General features: G+C 34.8%; 1 protein-coding gene across 4 annotated transcripts in view; it reads right to left on the bottom strand.

Annotated features, from left to right (window-relative positions):
• MED13 (mediator complex subunit 13) overlaps nt 1–23,262 on the bottom strand; it is a 96,594-nt gene that overhangs the window by 39,330 nt on the left and 34,002 nt on the right. For all 4 annotated transcript variants that reach the window (XR_002824362.1, XR_002824361.1, XM_023732695.1 and 1 more), the window contains exons 9-12: nt 16,907–17,590; nt 4,864–5,077; nt 3,797–3,878; nt 1,334–1,455 (exon numbers count right to left, since the gene is read on the bottom strand). Coding sequence is in view for 2 of the 4 variants with exons in the window: in XM_023732695.1 (XP_023588463.1) it covers nt 1,334–1,455; nt 3,797–3,878; nt 4,864–5,077; nt 16,907–17,590 (1,102 nt within the window). In the remaining 2 variants the exon portion in view is untranslated. The remainder of the gene's footprint in view (nt 1–1,333; nt 1,456–3,796; nt 3,879–4,863; nt 5,078–16,906; nt 17,591–23,262) is intronic.

Genomic DNA, 23,262 nt, shown 5'->3' on the forward strand with positions numbered 1-23,262 from the left:
CTTTTACCTGGTTTTAATAATCTCCTTACCCCTGCAATAATATTAAAAAACGTTTAAAACTAAAGCACAAACTTCAGAAAGATCCGATATGACATAGCAATAGGATCCCTACCTAAAAATAAGTTCTAATACACTGAACAAACAAGTTGAGCATTTCCAATCGGTCATCAATGTTTTTAGAGTTGACAACATTGGTTCCATGTCTCCTGTTAGCAGCTTTGTGATAAATATGTAGTCTGAGCTCTGACTGCAACCTTTTCACCTCTGAGGGGCCACAGATGATACATGAATGGGTAGGCAGAGAGAAAGTATAAATGTACCAAAGTATTCATGCATATATTTGCCTAGTAAGCAGTACCCTAAAATACACCATATTATGGGATATAGAGTAAAAGTCTGCATATAGGCATTATCTGCTTCATATTACTTAACTGAAGAAACCAAATGCCTATATATATATATATATATATATATGTGTGTCTGTGTGTTTGTGTATATATACACACACACCCCCATATATGTGTATATGATATATATATGCTAAGAAAGGATTAAAAGCATATATTATATAGGACAGGAAATACCAAATGTACCATAGAAGTCTCCAAGCTACCTTTAAGTAGATGAAGAAGGAATTCCTTTTTATGATAATGTAGCACCCAATTCATTAATTTGCCAGAGACTTGACATTCTAGAGAATCTCATTTCAAGCTTAAATTTCTTTTATTTCACCTTTCTCTGCAAATGGGTGTTAAAGATTAAATATTACTTTTTCTTCTTCTTTCATAAATATTACTTTTTCTTCTTCTTTCATTGTTATAAATACATATCTGTCTTATAATAATAGCTGTGATGTCAAGCAAATGAAGTGGTATTCCTTAACAAATTGACAAGACACATAATTACTTATATATTCTCTAAATGAGTCAATCCCAGGGTCATTTCTCAAACTAGAGGACCAGAGAATGGGAAAAATACTTCTGCTTCTAATTCTGCTTCCTGAGGACTGCAGAAAAAGAACATATGGCGGAGCTCAATTTAAACTTAATCATATGTGTCCTTCAAGCACATAAACAAAAGAAAAATGAAGCACCTCAAAGTTTATGGGTGATACTACCTCAAGAATGCTCAAAAACAAGGTTAAAAAAAAAACAAACAAACACAGAAACCCTAATAATTAATGGGATTTTATTTTAAATATTTTATAGCTCATGTTTCTAGACATTTCCTATTGTTCAGGGTTAAAACACTAGTATCCAATCACAGATAACGTTTGAAAAATAAAAAACTTATATAAACAAATTATAGTCCTAATGATTAACAGAATACTCACTGTTAGCTCATCTTCATCAGAATTGAAGAGATTATCAAGGTCAGTGTAAGAGACAGCCAGGTCTGAATCATAAATCAAACTGGTTGATGGAGGACGGGCATGACTAGTAGGGCGTGGAGCATCTATATATGTCAATCAGAAAAACAAAAACTCTACTACTGACCCGGTAAATATTATTGTTAGTTTAAACTAGATATGCAACCTTAAGCTTATAAGAGGGATATACAACAAGAAATTGCTTGTAATTTGTTTTTCAAATCTAGAAATTTTTTTCACAGAAATAAAGTTATAAATAAATGGTAGTATCTTCCTTGAAGCTACCAAAGGTCATGTAATCCATAACATAGCTAAAATACTCTACATAAATGAATATATCAAATAAAAACACAAACACTGTTAGAACAATAGATTTAAACATGCAATAACATTTTTATTTTTCTAACTTACTGAAACAAAAAGGAAGCATAGTACAATGATTAAGAGCTCTGGCAGACTACTAATTTGACAGGCTATTAACTTGAATCCCAGCTCCAACACTAACAGTATGACCCTGGGCAAATTATTTAACCTCTCTATGCCTCAGTAATGGTACCTACCAAGAATTAAATGTGATAGAATGTTGGTAAAGCACTTTGTCCAGTGCCATGCACTTAAGCACTCAATAAATATTACCTCTTAGTTCAGCTTTATTTCAGTTCTAGAATTTTATTTTGCTTTTCTTTTCCAAAATGGGGGAGAAAACCACATGATTGTTTAAAAAAAATTACAAATACAAATGAAAGTTAGAGTCCCCTTGTAACTTCACACGAGAAAAAAACACAGCTGCAGTTTGGTGTATAACTTTCTAAATCATCCTCTGGCTCTCAACTAACTTGAGACAGCTCTCTCTTTCAGAAGATAAAATCACTTTCCCAGTGACTGTGCACAAGTTCTAAAGACTGACTAGAACAGTAGCTCTGCCAGAATCATCTACAGTACTTATTAAAACCTAGATTCCCAACCTTCACCTCAAAAGATGTTCCAGAATGTGGTCCAAAATGTGGTCTATGGTCTATTTTGAGAAAGCCATACCACAGGCACAACAAGGGGAGTACATACTCCTTATAACCCAGAGTCCACCACCTGTCTGTCAGTTTGTCATACTGTGGTGACTTGTATGTTGTTATGATCCTGGAAGCTATGCCACTGGTATTTCAAATACCAGCAGGGTCACTATTGGTGGACAGGTTTCAGAGGAGCTTTCAAGACTAAGACAAGGAAGAAAGGCTTGATCTACTTCCAAAAATTAGCCAATGAAAACCCTATCAATCACAACAGAATACTGTCCAATACAATGCTGAAAGATGAGTCCATTATGTTGGAAGGCACTCAAAATACACAGTGGGCGCAACAATGGACTGGAGTACTCCAACAATTGTGAAGATTTTGCAAGACTGAGAAACGCTTCCTTCTGTTGTACACAGGGTTCCTATGAGTTGGAGCCAACTCCATGGCAGCTAGTAAAGCTGCTAACAACAACATATCCTAGGGTATGTAAATAGGCCAAAGAACCCAAACCTACCCTCTATTTATTCCAAATATTAAAACAAAACTTCGTCCCAAAAAACACATACCAAAGGATGACTTCCTTTGCCCCCATCAAAAGTTAAATGCATTTTGTAAAAGAACTAATATATTGTTCCACAAGCAGCACAAGTCAGACACAAACCCAGTCCTGACCACCATTCCACTTTTTAAGAGCTCAGGTGCTAACCAAAACCTCAGCCGTTAGAATCCACCAGCCACTCCTTGGAAACCCTATGGAGGCAGTTCTACTCTGTTCTATAGGGTCACTATGAGTCAGAATTGACTCCACGGCAACAGGTTTGGTTTTGGTTTTATTTACTAAACAAGTATTCAATAAATATTTAAGCAATAACTTCAACAGTTCTCCTAACCTGCATGTGTGTGTGGAAAGAACAGGACAACAAAACTACAGTAAAGTCTCATTTATAAATTAATTTTTTAGATCTGAGAGGGACCTTACACAATGATCTAATCAAATCTCTTAATTTTACAGATGAGAACATTTTTTATTTGTAAAGAAGGAAATACGTTCCGACAGTTCAAAATAGAATTTCTATCACCTGAACTTACTTCTCCCAATAAAAGATAAACAGTAAAGCCACTGTTTCTAGAGAAGTCCCTTTCTATGAAACATGAATTATGCAAAAAGGAATTTTAAAAGTCACACAATATCAGATTACGTGTTGCCGTCAAGTTAATTCCAATTCATAGCGACCCTACAGGACACAGTAGAACTGCCCCATAGGGTTTCCAAGGAGCAGCTGGTGGATTCGAACTGTCGACCTTTTTGGTTAGCAGCCAAACTCTCAACCACTGCACCACCAGGGCTCCAATATCAGATTAGTTTGTAGTAATATTCCCAGGATGCAATATTTTGATTAGGAAATAAATGTTTACCTTGCTTGATAGAGGGACTAAACAATGACATTGCATCTTCTTCATGTGATAACACCGTTACACTAGATGTTCCATCATCTACCTGCAAACAATACTACATATTAGGCTGAAATATGTAATTTAACAATAACAATCTACCAATTATTGAGTAGCTATTATGTGTCAAGCATCCTGTTCTACATACATTATCATTTGTTCTATTAACCTATGAGGTAAAATAGGTAGTAGTACTCTTATCTTACACACAAAATAGACGTTCTAAAGATAATCTGCCCTAAGAAATATAGCTGAGAAGTATTGGGAGCTGGGACTTCAACCTAAATCTATCAAATTCCAAAGCCTATATTCTTTCTACTAAACCCGCTGCCTTCCTAGCCACTCCTAGCCACTTCTGCTTTCATATTTACAAAAGGACAAAATTTCAAGTACCTGGCACATAGTAGGGCTAAGTAAAATTTTGTGAAATGAATTCATTCTATTAAGCATTATTACTGGATCCTCTTTACAATTTTACAGCTTTCAATTTTTTATTTTGTATTTAAAGCAGAATTCTTATCTAGCACAGTTTTCTAGTTAATAGATCATCAAATATTTGATTTTTAAAATTTTAATCAAATAAACATTTCTACTAAGTCCCACACTTCATTAATATAACTTTTTAATTACAAGGGCACAATAAATTCTGGAACTATATATTCAAAAATTGTTTTATAAACTAATATGTGTATTTTATCTTTGGAAACTGATAATTCACTTACAGCATATTTTAACTCACCATCAAAATAGTCTACCTAAATGTCCTGATTCAATTATGACAGAAGTTAATGTGCTCTTTTTCAACCCAGAAACTTTTAAACAGAGATCCTTCCATTACCAGAACCAGCTATAATTTAAACTACATATAAAGGCTAGAATTTTGTACCATGTGCCTGATTAACATAGTAAAAAAAAAAACGTTTTCTAAACTAAATTAAATCTATTTTTTTTTTTAAATGAGATTAACGTGGTACTATATGCAGTGTTACAATATCATCAGTGACCCTTTGGTGTACTCTGATTTCTCTTACCTTGTGTTTTTTTCCAGCTTCTCTCTCACTATTTTGTCTATCTTTCTTATCAGGAAAAAGGAACTCCTCATCTCCTTCAACAAATGCATATGGGTCAATTTTAGATTCTTGTTCTGCATCAGATGCTATTGCTGAAAGATACTGATTTTTAATTTGATATTGCTGCACCAGTTCATCAGAAACTTTCAAAGGTTTCTTACATTGCACCATTAACCTGCACAAAAAATAAAATTAGAAAATTAATTATCTTTATTTTGCATAAAAGCATTAAAAAATTCCAAAATGACTTGAGAATCATGAGGCTTTTAGAATTATTTAGGTTATATAATCTGAAACCTCTCACTTTACAAATGAAGAAACTGAGGCATAGAGAGGTTATGTGATTTACTGAATTCTCACTTTTAGCAACAGAGAAATGGAACTAAAATCCAAGTCCACTGTCTACATGCTCTTCCCACCAAAATATGACATCTTTTGGTAATCAGTTCACTGTGTTCTCAAGTTCTCAAGCATACTAATTTGTCCAAAGCCATTCAATGGAAGGGGCTCTTAAATCTAAACTGCTGCAGGATAGTGATTCTCAAAGTGTGAACTGTATAGTGAGACGAGTACTTTTAAAGTATTGGTGTTAATATTCATATAATGAAAGCGATTATCCTTTTCTTGCAGTTACGACTGGACATATGTTAAGTTTATAATTTTTAAAGGCCTGGTATGTGTTTCATGAAAATAAGATTATTAGTATTAATTCTGGCAAGATGTTTTACAATGGCAAAGTGAAGAATAAGTGAAAGTACCCAAAAGTTTTTTTCTAATCACATTAGAAAATCAATTTTTATATTATCTGCTTTCTAGTTAATACGGCAACTAAACATGTTTCTACTCTCTCCCAAAATAATCAATAAAATGATGAAAGAGGACAGAACAATAGAGAAGACAACAGTGAAACTGGAAAGATGAACTAGCAGAAACTGAGTTGGACCAGAGAAAACTGAAATGCAATGCTGAGGAAGGGACACCAACAAGAAGCAAGCCGATTTGGACCATGTAACAAAACAAAAAAAACCCACACAAACAAACCCATTGCCATCAAGTCAAATTTTGACTCATAGTGACCCCTGTAGGACAGGGTAGAACTGCCGTATTGCGTTTCCAAGGCTGTAAATCTTTACAGAAGCAGACTGCCACATCTTTCTCCCACAGAGTGGCTGGTGGGTTCGAATCGCTGACCTTTCGGTTAGCAGCCAAGCGCTTAAGCACTGAACCACCAGGGTTCCTCTAATTTTCATCATAGAACCCTGGAAAGGATCAGAACCTTCATACCTCTGAAGACCAGGGTGTTCAGTGAGTGTGAATACAGAAAAGATTAGTTTTTCATTTGTATATGATACTTTTAGATTTCCAAAATTCCTTTTCTCTGAGGTTTGTAAAGTACCCATGCTGCCAGAACAGTGGCAATCAGCCTTCTAGTCAAATTATGTTCAAAATCCTGCAATGGTTATTTCACTGAGTAAAAACCAAAGTCCTTATAATATCCTGGGTCTTACATGACCTGGCTTCTCTTTTCCTCTCCAACTTCATCATCTACTATTCCACTTCTCTCTCTCACTTACTCTGCTTCCAAGGGCTTCCTGATGTTCCTCAAGTAGGCTGACACACTTCTGGCTGTTCCTTTCTTTGGAACATTCTTCCTCCAAGTATCTGCATGGCCAATTCCCTCACTTCCTTCAAGTCTTTGCTTAAATGTCACTTTCTCTATGAGACCTTATCCTGACAACCTTATTTAAAATTGCAACATGCCCACCTCAGCACTGATCCTCCTTACCGTGCTATTATTTTTCTCCATAGCACTTATCTTTTAACATATATAATTTGCTTACATTCAATACTTGACTGTCACTCTCACTAGAATATAAGCCCCTCAAGGGCAAGGATTTTGTCTTTATTCATTGAACTATTTCAAATGCTAGAACAGTGCCTGGCACAAAATAGGTGCTCAATATATATTTTGCTAAATGAATAAATGACCTTTAAAAGCCACATAGGGTTGATTTCTTTTTTTTTCATTAATAATCCTAAAATACATTATCTCATACTTTGAAATAAACCGTTTTTACATTAGAAAGTAAAACTGCTGCCACTGCTTTTGTGACATGGGTATTGGGACAAAAATAAAAGAGATGTTAAGATTTGAAAACAATGACGGTATATGCCAGATTGTAAATTCTACTGAGGACAGGGATTATCATTTTTATTAATCTATTCATCACTGCCTGGCACTAGAAGGCACTCTATAAACTTAACGCACTCTATAAACTAACAGTGAAACAGAGGGCTTCCAAAATAAAACTGGTATTTTCTAAACATAATATCAAATGCTCAAAAATGTCATTATAATTCCCGATAATGTCTAATCCCCAAAACTACAATCCCAATTCTACAAAAACTTTGTTCTATGGGAACACAGTGCTAATACAATTGTCAATGAGGTATGCTTTACTATGAATTACTAGAAATGTTCTGTTTCGTAAAGAGAGGAACATTTACTTCTAAGAGTAGCATTAGACCCTGAACAGTCTATCAAATATTCACTAACATAAAAATCTTTTCAAAATAGTATTTGTGCCTACTTTGACATGTATTTTCTTATTTAATACTTACAATAACCTCATAATGCAGGAAATACAGGATATTCTGAGTTGATGTGGAAATTATGTAGAAAAAAGTGGTTTGTTAAGGTCACATAGTGGCAGAGTTAGAGCTGTAAAGAGTTTAAGTATGCATGTTCACATAACTAAACATGGAGGGGGAAAGTAAAAACATCTCCTTTACCCCCACCCTGAAAGAAACTACTACTCTGTGTAGAGATGAATAAAACAGCTGTTTTTCATATTAAGTTGTCTTTTCTGGGAAAAGCATAAAGACTGCCACACTGTTTGTATAGGTAGTTGCTAATAACTATTGTGCAGTAATATTATTAATAGGACCAATCCTACTGCACAGGGCTCTACTAGGAATAAGAATGAGTAAACCAAATGCATTGCCTAAAGATCAACTTTTTGTTATTTTATTGAATTGTTCTCACAGACAGCGGGATATGCAAAGAATTTAAATGTAGTCAATAATATCAAGAGTATCAAGTCACAATAAATAAAAAATATAAATTATTTACATTACACATCTTTCTATATTTAAAGCTGATAAAAAATATAGTGATCTTTAGAGATGCCAGATTAAAAACTTATCATTTCATCACTATCCAATTATATAGTGTACATATAACTTTGTGAATAGGAACAACATCTCTCCTTTCCTAAAAGGAACTTTCACATATAGCCAAACAGTTAACTACAGAGACAGTTTCAATCAGATATAAAACTAATCACAGTACAGACAAACTGGGAGAAGAATAAGTACAGCTATGAACAGGGAGCTCTACAAAGTCCAAGGTAAATTTAAATTACTTTTTTATTATTATTTGTATCTCCTTCTTTTCACTATGACTACAATAACATACTATCCTAAAACGCACTTGGAGAGAATTTAACATGGCTTATGGTAGCAAATGCATTGCCTTTATTCAACAAAATTCTTCTAGGCAAGGTATAACAATATTTTGGGATTGACAATTATAGAAGGAGATAAGCTATAAAAGGAAATGTTAAGGAACAAATAAACTCAAAGATGCTCTATTTTTTTAACGGTACCTTTTCCAGCACCATATCCAACATTCAAAATCAATCCTTAAACTGAGTCAAGCTATCTGTCAAAAGTGTTGCATTAAAATAACGAGAAATATGGAAGACTGTTATTTTAAGATTGAGTACAGTCAAATCAATAACAATTTTACTTCATCATAGACTTCCTTCTATGAAACAAAGTAATTAGAAATTACCTTTTAGAGATCAAATAATGCATTCTATTAACTATATACATACAATAAGAGTCTGTAGATTCTGTAATAGAATATAGGAGCTAGTTCCATTTATCAACATCATGGTTAAGATACCCTCATACAGTATACCCTGACTATAGAACAGAAAATGTGAAAAAATTTGCTCAAGTACAGTTCTTTTTTAGCTCCAGGTTTAGAATGTTTCCTTCTGAATCAAAATAGCAGAGTATTTTAAGCAATCACAAATTCTACTAAAATTGATTGCTAAATCCTTGAAAAAAATTAAAAAGCAACGGCAATGTTTCTTGAAAGAATTTTTCTTGCTATCTTTAAAACTTTTAAGGTCCTAAGTATTCTAAAATAGATGCTATCATTAACTACGAGAAACTAAAATTAGAAAGGAGAAAGATATTTGCCACAGATGTGTACATATCTGTATACAGAATATGCTCTACTCCACCTCTAACTCTTCCCTCCCCCAACTAAATTCTTACACATTAGAAAAAAAAATTTGCTTTAAAGTAGTCAAGGAAAAATTAGGCATAAATTGCTACACAGGAAAGTCTAAGAATAAGGGAGGCACTTAGAAATGATGAATTCTATCACTTTATCCTAGTTAGGTCTTGGAGCCCTCGTGGTGCAGTGGTCAAAAGCTCAGCTGCTAACCAAAAGGTTCAGAGTTCAAATCCAAATCCACCAGCCACTCCTTGGAAGCCCTATGGGGCAGTTCGACTCTGTCCTATAGGGTTGCTAGGAGTCGGGATCGACTGGGTAGACCAAAAAAACAAAAACTTGTTGCAATCAAGTCGATTCCAATTTATAGCAACCCTGTGCGACAGAATACAATTGTCCCACAGGATTTCTAAAGAGCAGCTGGTGGATGTGAACTGCCAACCTTTGGGTTAGCAGCCGAGCTCTCAACCACTATGCCACCAGGGCTCTGTTAGGTAGACATCACCGTCTAATTAGGAATATTACTTCTTTTCATTTATCCACTTATTGTTAAAGAAGCACGGTGCTACCCTTCAACAGTAATACAGAATCTCATTTTTTATACTAAACAGAAACCGGACTTTCACTTAACATAAACGAATGAATTTCTCCTACCATAATTTTCTATAAAGGCACACACCTATAAAAGTCAACAATTTTAATGAAACTATTTATTTCCAGTGATATATTCTTGTTCTTCTTTGTATTCTATGTCTACAGTAACTAGAGTATTAATAGTTTCCTCTCCTAAGCATCAGATACATGATCCCAACTGCCTGATGGAATCTAAGGAGGGGCCTCAAACTGAGTTCGCATCTGTACAATGAACATATATTACATGCACACAGTTTAAAAAGAAGTCATATAGTATAGAAAGGCATAACTGAAAAGTGTAAGTTTTCCAGTCTTTCTCATTCCAGACAATACAGATTAAGTATTTATATTACCTATGTGTGCTGTTATTAGATGCCATTGAGTTGGCTCTGATTCATAACAACCCTACGTACAACAGGACAAAACACTACCTGGTCCTGCGCCATTCTCACATATACGTATACATATACCATATACCTTATTCCTAAACTGGTATAATGTATCTAGAGATCTTCCATATTAGCCTATACAGATGTCCTTCATTTTTTTAAGTGGATATATCATCATTAATTAGCCAGACCTTACTTAGTAAGACGTTACCTTCCATAAAGTACACTAACAGCTACTTCCAAGGTACTTTTATTTCAAAAAACTACTTTAAAAAAATCATAAAAACTAAGCTTGGTAAGACTTAGCCTAAAGAGGCTGGTAGAGAAGCCTTCAAACCTGTTCTTCCTCATCTTTCCTTCTCATGAAATAAACACACTGGTTTTAACTCTCCTATTGACTCCCCTACTTTACTATTCAACTGGCTGTGAAGTTCTTTAACATTCATACACCTCTTCTGTTTCTAATACCCTAGTGAGGGCTCTTGCATCAACTTTTGCCTGAGCTGTTCAAAAGTTCAAACTAGTCTCGTTTTATAGATAGATATCTCTTTACTTCAACCAATCTTTCCATAATGCTACTTGGTTAATTTTTCCAAAATCCTTACTTTCCAGAATCCTTTTATTTCGTTTGTCTCAGAAAACTTAGAATAGTCTCCCCATCATTTCAAGAACAAAATTAACTTGTAATAGTATTTTGCAGTTCCATTATAGAGCCCTACACTAGTTTTCAGGTCTCATTTCTCATCATGACACACCAAACTAATAAGCAGCATTCCTATAATCTATCCATACCAAATTCCATAACTTCTGGATCTCCCTAAATGGAATTAAATTATTCCCAACTCTATGGCTGTGTCCCTACTGTATTTTATACGTACCTATACCAATTAATTTACTATATTTTTTTCCATTAGACTACAATTTCGTTCAGGGCCAGTGCCAAATTTTAACGGAACTTCAGTTTTATTCAAACTGATAAAGAAAATGTATTTTTGAAAAATACGAATTAAAAAAGATAATCTTCTTTAAAAAGGAGAGAAAATGTAAAGAACTTGCAACAGCCCTCTAATTAATTTCATTAAAACCAGTGGCTACACATTTAAACACACTTTCAAAAATCAAAACATAGAAAAGAGGAATTTACAATGACTGGTAGTATGTATTCACGAATTTATTTATATAAAATAAACTAGATTTCTGAAAGGATTACTCTATGACTAAAAAGGTGTTTGATCACATTACATCTTTAAAACTACAGAGTACTTCTATAAAGAACTTTAGGTTGTTTAAATGTCATCAAGAGAGCACAGAATTCCTAGAATTTATTGATGGAGACCCCATCTGACTTTGTCCATCTGCTTTGCCACTTTCCTTAAGGAGATGGCTGTTCTTTTAATCCTCATGATATCCTATTTCAAGCAATATTAATAGCAGGTACAAAAGGCTGAAGTTTTAGTCTACCCAGTGGTGCCTTGGAAGAAAGGCCTGGCTTTCTGAAAAATCAGTCATTGAAAACCCTATGGAGAACAGTTCTACTCTGACACACAAGGGGTTGCCATGAGTTGGAATCTTGAAGGCAACTGGTACTGGAAATGGAACCTGAATTATCAAGTTACTTCTACAAGATTCTTTTTACTACGTAAAGAAAAAACAAAAACCAAACTTTTGTTTTAGCATAGTACAAACACTGAATACCATGCCAAGTATTTTACTGTGGTACGAGGGGACTAAACTAACATGGGTAATCTCCTCAATAAAACTAATCAGGAAACATGTTGGTCTATCCTATATAATAACCATTATTCTACAGTTCAAATTTCTGTTATAAGCTATTCATAACATTAGAGCACCTAGGAACTATTAACATACTGGGCCAGATTAATTCTTTGATGTAGGGGATGTCCTGTACACTGTAGGATATTTAGCAGCATCTCTGGCATATACCCACCAGATACCAGTAGCACACTCCCAGTTGTCACAACCAAAAATGTCTGCAGACACTGCCAAATGTCACCTGGAGGGTGGAAGGATGGGACATCACCCCCAGTAGAGAACTACCTTAGAACAATAACTCCAGGAAAAGGACAAAAACCTGTAGATGATTAAAACATAAACAACAAAACTAACCTACCAAGTATAGAACAATTATATTCCATAAATGCTATGGTTGGCTTTTTGTGATTTTTACCATATTCTAATCTACCACTACACTATAAAAACAAGGCTTAAGCTTTATATCTAAAACTGAATTGTGACACACTATGCATTTTAGTAACCAGTATAACCAAAACAATATTCACATGAGACACAGAATTAAAAACCCTTTTATTCAGTCTTTTCTTTTTCTTTTCTATGAGGCAGAAGAAATGGTGACCAGGAAAAGGCAGAAGCATGTTATTTCCTTAACTTATATACTCATGACCCAATACCACTCTTCTGCATGCTACCTTTCTACATTATGCTTCCTCCTTCTCATTCTATTCTGTTAGAAAAATGTCAAATCATTTTAGAATAGATTCTAAGGTTAAGCTGCATTAACTTCTAAGAGACCTTTGTTTCACTTAAAGATGCTCATGATACAGACTGAAAGTATGGCTAGAATTTTTGGATCTTATGACTATAATGTTCCCCTAAAAACTCACTTCTGAAGTTTTTAAAATCGAAGGGTCATATCACCACATTTTTACCTACATTAAATAACATAACCAGGAAAGAAAATAAGTTTTAGAATCATAAAGTAATCTGGGGCCAAATCATTTCATTCACCCAAACATTTGCTGAATGTCTACTATGTGCTTGAGACTGTTCTAAGTGTGAGTGTGGGTGTGGGTGTGGGTGGTGGGGCGTTGAGGGAATACCGCTGTAACAAGACAGAGTCCTCACCCTCACAGAGCTTACATTCTAACAGGAAAAAGACCATTGACAAATACACAGCATAATTTCAGATGATATATGCTAGGGAGAAAATAAAAACAGTGCATGGGATAGGTAGTGATTTGGGGAGTGAGGAGAGGCAATAGTCTAGATAGGATAGTCAGCGAAGTACCCTCCTCCCCAAGAAAGTAACTTTTGAGCAGGACTAAATGATAAGAAGGGATGAGCTGTTCCCCCTCCTGTGTAATGCAATTCTAATAGCCACAAGGAATGACCTTGGCTTTTTCAAGGAATAGCACAAAAGCTGGTGTAGCTAATCAGGAAGCAAAAAGGAGAGTAGTAGTAAGGGTGGACAGCTACGGAGGCAGGAGACTGTGTAGTCTTACAGATCAGGAAAACAAATTTGGATTTTATTCTGAATATAAAAGGAAACCACTGGAGGATTTAAGCAAATGAGTAACATTATTTACCTTACCGTGATATGAGTCTGACTACTGTGTAGAAAATAAATATAAACGAGTGGTACAGAACCAAGGAAACTAACAGTAATTTAAAGCTAAGCTGAGGCTAGCTTAGACTTTATATTATACTCAGCACAGATACAATTAAGATCTTTTAACACTTGTTTCCAAGACATTATTTGCTTTCAAGAGACCTGCTGACTATTATATAATCATCTTCCATAATGATAATGGTGTCTTGAAATCTCTAAATTTCAAATGCAGATTAATTTTAATTACCAAAAAAAAAAACACACACAAGAACGTACTAGACACAAAACAATATGTGTATAAATTTTTGAAAGAGAAATTAACTTGAGCTGCAAAGTTTCAACTAAAGCACAATTAAAAAAAAAAATACAAGAATACTTTTAGATTTAAGGTGCTAGATGAAGCACACAGTAATAAAATGATGATAAACGAATTTTAAAAGAATAAATCGCTAGCAGCAGAGAAAAATAAGAGAGTGGCTATAAACGGATCAGACATTTCATTAAGTCTCAGGGAAGTTCAAAATTAGATGAAACACAGCAGAGAAAGTTCACAGCCTACAATATGCAAGAGGGGGCTATGGACAAACTACAGAAATAACAGGAGAGCAAAACTACCCAGAAAACCAGAGACAATCTGAACCTAAACTTCTGAACAGAAATGAAAAAAAGGGCTTAAAATAGGAGAACAGGAAGAGTCTTTTTCTAAGGAAAATGAATACACCTAGTGAAAACAGAGACCTGTCATCCTCTTCATTCTGGCATTTGAGGGAACCCCCTCCCTCAATTCCCTACCCAGTTATCATAAAGTGAAGGGACTGGCACTGATACACAGTATATACTAAAATATTTGTTGAACAAATGAATAAAGCCTGTTTGTTAGCTCTGTCTATATACACAAAATTTCCAACCAGTCTGTCTATTCCCTGAATCTAAAATGTGTATGGACAAATAATTACTATAAATATGATGAAAAAGCAGCACAGTAAAGAGAAAGACCAAAATAACGCAAGGAAGTAATTACAGAGGTGGGGGGGGGGGGACTCACAAAACATTAAACAAGAAGGGATGCTATTAAAAGAAATCAGAGTTTAGAAATTAAAAAAAAGAAACAACAAAAATTAAGAATTTAAGAAAGGGTTGGAAGTTGAGAAATTCAGAAATAGAGCAAAAGAGATAGGTAGAAAAGGAGAGAAAATATAAAACTCAACATCTGAATGACAGAAGTTCCAAAGAGAATGGAATAATGGAGAAGATATTATTCAAGAAAAAGATAATTTCCCAGGGACAAGACACAGAAGACATCACATTAAATGAGACCTTCAAGTGCCCAACACAAGAACTAAAAAAAAAAAAAGAAAAAAAATCACTATACCTATACATATTCTTGTGAAATTTCACAATTCTAAGACTAAAGCAAAAATCCAAAAAGCTTCATGAGGTTGTAACAGATCACATTAAAAAAAAAAAAAAAGCAAGAGAGAATGAGACTGGTGTCACATATTTCATTTGAAGCACTGGATACTAGAAGACAGTAAAGCAATTTCAAGAGAAAATGATTTTCAAAACAAAGTCAATACATAGCTAAATTATCAATCCAAGTATGAGGGCAAAAAACTCAAGTCATTTTCAGACACACAAGGATATCAAAGTTTATCTCCCATGCACTCTTTCTGAGGATGTTAATTAAAGATGCACTCGAACAAAATGAGGGTAAAATAAAAATGAAAACACTAGTTATAAGAAATGGTACTATTAACTAAGGAGTCTATTAAAATGAAGTCATAGATAAAGAGCTGGAAAACAAGGCTAGGAAGAAATTGGGCCACATTAGAACAGAATGCCTTGAGAAGAAAGTAATAAATTCCATGTAAGAGTCAGAATGACCCGTCTGGTCTCGTATATTTGATTAAACTAAGAAGCATGTTCAAAAAAAAGAGTTAGAATGAGCTAGAAGCTATTACTATTAAAAAAAAAAAAAAAACCAAAAACATAAAACAGTAATGGAAAATGTGACATTTTAAGCAAAAAAAAACGGTCTAAGGTAGCATTTCACCTCTGATTGACAATTTAGGCAATACTGAACTAATTCAATGACAATAAACTGTCAGAAGGAAATGTAATCTTTGCACACTACTTGGCTGTACACTGATAGTTAGACAGTTCCAATAAATATAATGGTGCTCTGTGGGTTAATTTTCACCTTTTAGGAAAAACTACAGATAAAAAATGCAAAAAACTTATGAGACGGACTATAAACGTAATCAGAACAGAGTAAAAAGGAGATCTGAAAAAAGCCTACCTCTAGCCATAGTATTTCATAAATAAAGTGGACAAAGAAATCAAACCACAGGATGGAGGAAGGTATCTTGTAGTACATATAACTAATGCAGGATTTATACCCAGAATATGCAAAGAATAAATCAGAAAGAAAAAAAAAAGAGGAAAAGAAAAATCGACTGAAAAAATATGACGAACAGACAGTTCACAAAAGGAGAAATCTGAATGTGCAATAAACATTTTTAAAGATGCTTAACCTCACTAGGAATCTGGAAAACACATTAAAATAATGAGATACTGTTTTGCACGCAGCAGATTAGCCAAATTTAAGTCTCATAACATGAAGTACTGAGGAAAATGTAGAGGAACAGGCATTTTCAAACTCTGCTGCCTGGTGAGGGTGTAAACTAGCAGAGCTTAAAGAGTAATTTGGCAACACCCTTTAATACTGAAAATGGACATACTCATGGTCCAACAGTTCCACTTTCAGATGTATTCCCAAGAGAAATCTTTACACAAGTGCATAAGGGAATCTATACAAAAAAGTTCACAGCTCCATCGCTTTAACTGCAACCAACCAACATATCCATCTTCAAGAGAATGGGTAAATTATGGTATATTCATAACAAAGAAACACCATAAAGCAATTAAAATGAAATAACTAGAGCTGGATAAAAACATGTATAGGAATGATAAATACTAAATTTGGGACAGTAACAGGAAGAATGGAGGAAGAAAAACAGTACAGAGGAGTTCTAACTGAATGCGTAAGTTTTTCCCCTTAAGTTGGCTGACGGACATACAAGTGTTTTTATATATTATTTTCTCTACTTTTTTATGGCTAAGATATTTTATTATAAAGAAAGTCCCTGAGTAAAAAAGACAGTGAAGAAAATTATGCAAAATTAATACTCAAAGGATTTATTATTGTAAATCCTACCCTGAAACCGATTCTGGAGTCCTACTATTAACAGCTTACATTATTTCCACCCTTAAATTATAATAGTGACTATTAAAAAAAATACATACTCTGTAACTGATGTTACACTTTCCTGTCCAAAAGGTCCAACTGGATCATCCTTGAATTTATCACTTGGAAGTTGAGGTGGTAAAAACTCTACATCTTTTTTCTTTGGGACCTTGTAATACTTCCAGGCTATATTAGCTTCATCTTCTTCCAAGTTTACTGCTGTACCAACATATACTGTAGGTTCTACAGCTTCCTGGAATTGAGCTGGGAAAGACTGAGATAAACTGTCTATCCTATCTTCCATTGGTTTAGAAGGAACCAAGGGATCTGGTGTTGGCATTTGATAAAAATGCTGACTCTGAGGAGTTGAAGGTGTTTTAGTCACTCCTTCATCAACCACATCACATGGATGAGGACTGAGTGGGGGTGGTTGAGGTGAATTTGCTATTTCAGTGCCATGCATCTGAGGAGTCTTTGCTACATCATTAGTTCGGATGTTTGAAAATCTCACTTGACTGTCAGGAGCAGACATCACAAGTCTTTGACTAGCTGAATCTGTGTCCATGCTAACATCGTCACTAACAGACACACGATGGTGAAAAGGAGTCAAGGGGCGTTTCTGTGGTTTTTCACTCTTTTCTTGCTTCTCATTGGTCTTGTGCTTAGGAAGTACTTGCTGTTGCTGACCTAAAGATGGTGCCTGTCCTTGCTGTCCAGGATTTCTTGGTTTGAGATTTTTGTGCCTGAGAAATTAAAAGAAAGGTTTAAGATTTACAGTATCACAATTATACCAAAGTACAGAGTTAACACTATTAAATATTTCAGAACTCATTTGTTTTTCACATATCATCCTAAAAGTAAAATGATTTGAATTAACACAGGGAAAAAAATACTCTGTTCAGTGACCTAAAATATAAAAGCATGCAGAAAAGTTCATAAAAGCCAATTGTCTCATGCTCATTGAACAGCTCTGTGATAAGATAGCCAAAGAGTATTTGCCTTATATAAGTATCTCGGTATCTGAATGAATACTCTCAGACATAAGGTTCTAGTTATTTTAAGATGAAAAGTATAAAAAAGTATGATATTGATTCATTTATAAGTCAACCTGATATTTCAGAGTTAGTAATTGTTATAAATCAATGGCTTGGCTAAGCTCAGCCATCACCTACAATCCTGTGGCAACTGGCTAGAAAACTTATTCTACTCTACTGGAATGAAGTTAGATCAAGTCTCAAAAGCGCTGGGACTGACTAACTGATTGGTTATGGAGTCCTACACCACCAACTACCTCCCAAGAACTAGCTGAGTGGAAATGGAAAAGAAAATGTCTAAAATAATTCTTTTCTCATAATCTGAAGCAATTATAAACTGAAGAACTTAATTAAGTCTAATAATTCTGTCCAGATTTCTCTAGTGTAGTAAAAACACTGTACACTCTGAGATGTCCAAACTCACTGATATTGAGGTAAAACATACATTTTAAACAAAGACTTTAGAAAAATAATGTGGTGAGATAGGGAGTTCAAGCATTTAATATTCATTAGGTTTTGTTAGAAGTTTTCTTTTAAAATTTTTAAATTTTGTTAAATCAGAGCTACAGAGATAAAGAGTATTAAAAAGCAGTGGCAAGCACTTCTTCAAAAAACTCTTGGTTGAGGGAACATGCTAAGATGCCACTTTGTACAGAGTCTGGAGCATCTTATTGGGCTAGAAAGCATGTAAGTTATCAAAGAAAAATGGACTCATGTCAAAAGGACACAGAAGAAAGCCACCATTGCTCTAATACCAAAATCGAAGACATTTTAAGAAGAGAAAATTACAGACTAATATCCCTCAAGAACACAGATATAAAAATCATTAACAAAGGATTAGTTAACCAATCCAGCAATATACAAAAAGATCATGACACAAAAGCCTCATCACCAAACGGGATTTGTCCCAGGAATGCAAGGTTTAACATTCAAAAGAAAAAAAAAACCCAGTATTATTTCTCAAATGAACAGAATAAATGAGAAAACCATTTGATTATCTTAATAGATACAGAAAAATATATGACAAAATTCAGTATCTACTCAAATAAGAAGAGTTAGCAAACAAAGAATGTTGTTGTTAGGTGCCACTGAGTCAGTTCTGACTCATAGTGACCCTACAGTACAACAGAATGAAATACTGCCCAGTCCTGCACCATCCTCACAGTCACTGCTATGTTTGAGCCCATTGTTGCAGCCACTGACATACACCTTTTCTGATTTTAAACCAACACAAGGAATAGAAGGTAACTTATTCAATCTGATAAAGGACATCTATGAAAAAACTACAACTAATACCCAACTAAGGCACCCTGGTGGTGCAAACGGTTAAACACTTGGCTGCTAATCTAAAGGTTAGAGGTTCAAACCTATCCAGAGGGCCCCACAGGTGAAAGACCTGGAAATCTGCTTCCATAAAGATTATAGTCAAGAAAACCCTACGAGGCAGTTCTACTCTGTCACATGGGGTTGCTATGAGTCAAAATTGACTCAACAGCACCCAACAAAAACATCATACTTAATAATGAAAGACTGACACCATGAGCTAGGGGCTGACTCAAGAGCAGCTAAAAACAAAGATTGAGAGCAAGCAAGAATATTAAGTCCCAATACTTCTATTCAACATTTTATTGAAAGTTTTAGCCAATGCAATAGGCAAGAAAAAGAAAAGATACAGAGATTTCAAAGGATGAAGAAAAACTGTCTATTCCCAGTCAACATGATTAGAAAATTTACAATGGAAGAAATCAGGCTGATCACCACTTGACTAATTGTAACATTACAACTGGGAAAACCAAACATTGTGTCCCTTCTAATAGGACACAATACAAAGCAACACAGCTCCACCTATGAAATATTGTAAAAAGCAGCAAATCTGAAGCTAACCAAACCTCTAGAGCAGCACTGTCTAAAAGAACTTCCTGTGATGATGGTAATGTTCTACGTAAGGCTACTGAGCACTTGAAATGTGGCTAGTGCAACTGAGGAGCTACATTTTTTATTTTATTTAAATCTAACTAGTTATGAGTGGCGACTAGTGCAGAGAATAGCACAGCTCTAGAACTACCTACCATTTACAGAAATACAATAAAGGAAAAAAACGACACGTCAAGAACAAGCTAAATTATATGACAAGTTAAAAGACAAATCTAGAATGTGTGTCTAGAGGGCAACTGATCTAGTTTCTCTAATGAAGTCAATGTCATAAAAGGGGGTAAGGGAACTACAGGAGAGGAGACATAACAACCAAATGTAATGTATACTCCTTGTTTGGATCCCAGTAGAACAACCACAAAAAGACATTTTTGAGACAAATCAGGACGGTGTCAGATGATACCAAGGAGTTACTGTTCATTTTATTAGGTGTGATGAAACTGTAGTTATGTAAGAAAATATCCACATTTTTTAGAACTGCGTACTAACATACTATAGGAGTAAAATGATATTTAAGATTTGCCTTAAAATTCTTCAACAAGAGAAAAGGTCTAGATGAAGTATATGTGGTAAGTGATTATGGACTGTTGGTAACAGAAATTCATTATCCAATTCTTTTGTGTTTGCTTGAAATTTTTCATAACAGAATAAGGTGGGACTAAGTCAATAAAGGAGCCCTGGTGGCGCAGTGGTTAAGAGTTCAGCTGCTACCCAAAAAGACCAGCAGTTCAAACCCACCAGCTGCTCCCTGGAAATATGGGGCAGTTCTACTCTGTCCTATAGGGTCACTATGACTTGGAATGCACTTGACAGCAATGGGTTTGGCTTCTTTGGAAGTTAATAAAAACAACATGGAAGATAAGAAGAGAAAGATTGAACTGTTCCAAGGTCCTTGTATGTTCCATAAAGAGAAAAGATTCACTGGTTAACTTCAGACTTTAAGGACTGCAAGCCCAATGAATGTTTAATTCAATTAATAAAAAAATAAAAATAGAATACCTAACTTCTAAGCCAGCAGAAGAAAGGAAAAAATACACACAACGAGCAATAAGAGTAAGAAAGAAGGAAAGCAAAAATAACAATCAAAATAAAGCACAAAATAAGAAGGTTAAGAATAACTGTTATCATTCATTAATTATTCAGGTATCTGTCCACTATAGCAGTTCTCAAACTATAGTCTATGAACCCTTTCAGAGGTTTTATGGGGCCAAAACTATTTTTATAGTAGCACTATGACGTTATTTGCATTTTTTATATTGACATTTGCATTGATGGCACAAAAGCAATGGTAGATAAAACTGCTGGCAACTTAACATGAATCAAGACGTGATACCAACTGTGCTAGTAGTAATCATTGTTTATTTTCACTGCCACATACTCAGTTTAAAAAAAAAGTTTTAAAAATATCCTTCATGAAGCAGTAAAAATGATTTTTATTATATCTCAAACATTGAGTACACAGCTTTTTATATTCCATGTGAAGAAACAAAAAGTACACATAAAGCATTTCTGCTGCATATTGAAGTGTAATGGTTGCTTTGAGAAAAAACGCCTGTACAACTCTTTTGAGTTACAAGCTGAACTAGCCATTTTTTCATGGAACATCATTTTTATTTGAAAAAACTGGCTGACAGATAGGCGCTCATTTGTTGTTGTTGTTGTTAGCTACCATCAAGTCAGCACCTGTCACGGTGGCTCCAGGCAAACGGAACGAGACGCTGCTGAGTCCTGTGCCATTCCATGACTGGTCACAGATCAGACTTTTGTGCTCCATCGGATTTTCACTGGCTGATTTTCAGAATAGATGACCAGGACCTTCTTCCTAGTACGTCTCATTCTGGAAGCTCCACTGAAACCTGTTCAGCATCACAGCAACAAACAAGCCTCCACTGATAGATGAGTGGTGGCTCTGCATGAGGTGTACTGCCCAGAAATCAAACCCAGGTCTCCCACATGGAAGGCAAGAATTCTACCACTGAACCACCAATGCAAACCATGGTTAGATTTGGTTATCTGGTAGAATGTCATCTGGTTCTCAAAAGAGAACAAAATAAATATGTCATTTTAAGGAAAAACAGTGATAAAATTTGAGCTTTGAAGTGAAAATTAATATTTTAGAAAATTGCACCTGCTATTGTGAGTTTAATAGCTTTCTAATACTCAAGAGACTTTCCGGATAAGATTGTTGGTGATATTGAGGGCAATTTTTGATAATATATAATGAAATGTGCCCAACATGCAGAAGATCGGCATAACTCAGTGAACTACTATTTTCCAAATGACTAAGGCATGATGTTACAAAATCATGCATAAGTAAAAGATCCAGTTATTAGCAGAGTACAAGGATTTCATTAATGTGGCTTCAGATTCTACACTGTAACTAATCTTTAGGAAACTAACACTTGTCAAATTTTGGCAAAGTACATAAAAGAATTATATGAAAAAGCTACTAAAATACTCCTTCCTTTTCCAACTACACAGCTATGCAAGGCTGGATTTTCTTCATATACTTCAACTAAAACAAGATACTGCAACAGACTGAATGCAGAAGCAGACAGGAGAATTCAGCTGTCTTCTATTAGGCTCAACATTAGATATTTGCAAAACTGTAAAACAATGCCACCCCTCATATTTTCTTATTTTAAAATACACAGTTGATTTTCATAAAAAATGTTATTTGTTACTTTGTATTAGGTTTATTATTTCTCAAAAATTAAGAAAAGCTTTAAAAATCTCTCTAAAATAGATATAAACAGATATAACTCACATAAACAAAAGCACTCTGGGGGACTCATTATTATTTTTAAGAGTGAAAATGAGTTCCAAGAGCAATTAAGTTTGAAAATTGGTCTACTATACACAAGTATAGATGGCAAGACTTCGTCTCATGTACTCTGAACATGTTATCAGGAGAGGCCAGTCCCCGAAGAAGGACATCATGGTGGTAAAGTAGAAGGTCAGTGAAAAAGAGTAAGACCCTTTATGAGACGGACTGACACAGTGGCTGCAACAATGGGCTCAAACATAGCAACGATTTTAAGGATGGTGCAGGACCAGACAGTGTTTCATTCTGTCGTACACAGGGTCACTACGAGTCGGAATCAACTCAATGACAGCTAACAACAACATATGCAAGTCACTAAGGAAGAGACAGGATGTCCATTATTCCAAGGTGAAGTATTTGGTTATATTCAAAGTACATAAGAGATGTGTAAAAGTAAATAGCCGTACATTCACTTACCCAGCTATATGGGTAAGAAACTATTCATTGGAGCTATATACTAATAGCAGTGGCTCTCTAAATTTTTGATAACTTTTTATTTTTTCCCATACAAAAATTTATACATACATTGTTATGTGACTCTAATTGCTCTCCCCATACTGTGACAGCACACTCCTCCTTTCCGCCCGATTCCCCATGTCCATTCAACCAGCTCCTAACCCTCTCT

This window comes from Trichechus manatus, unplaced genomic scaffold (assembly GCF_000243295.1).
Source record: "Trichechus manatus latirostris isolate Lorelei unplaced genomic scaffold, TriManLat1.0 scaffold00054, whole genome shotgun sequence".
NCBI lineage: Eukaryota > Metazoa > Chordata > Mammalia > Sirenia > Trichechidae > Trichechus > Trichechus manatus.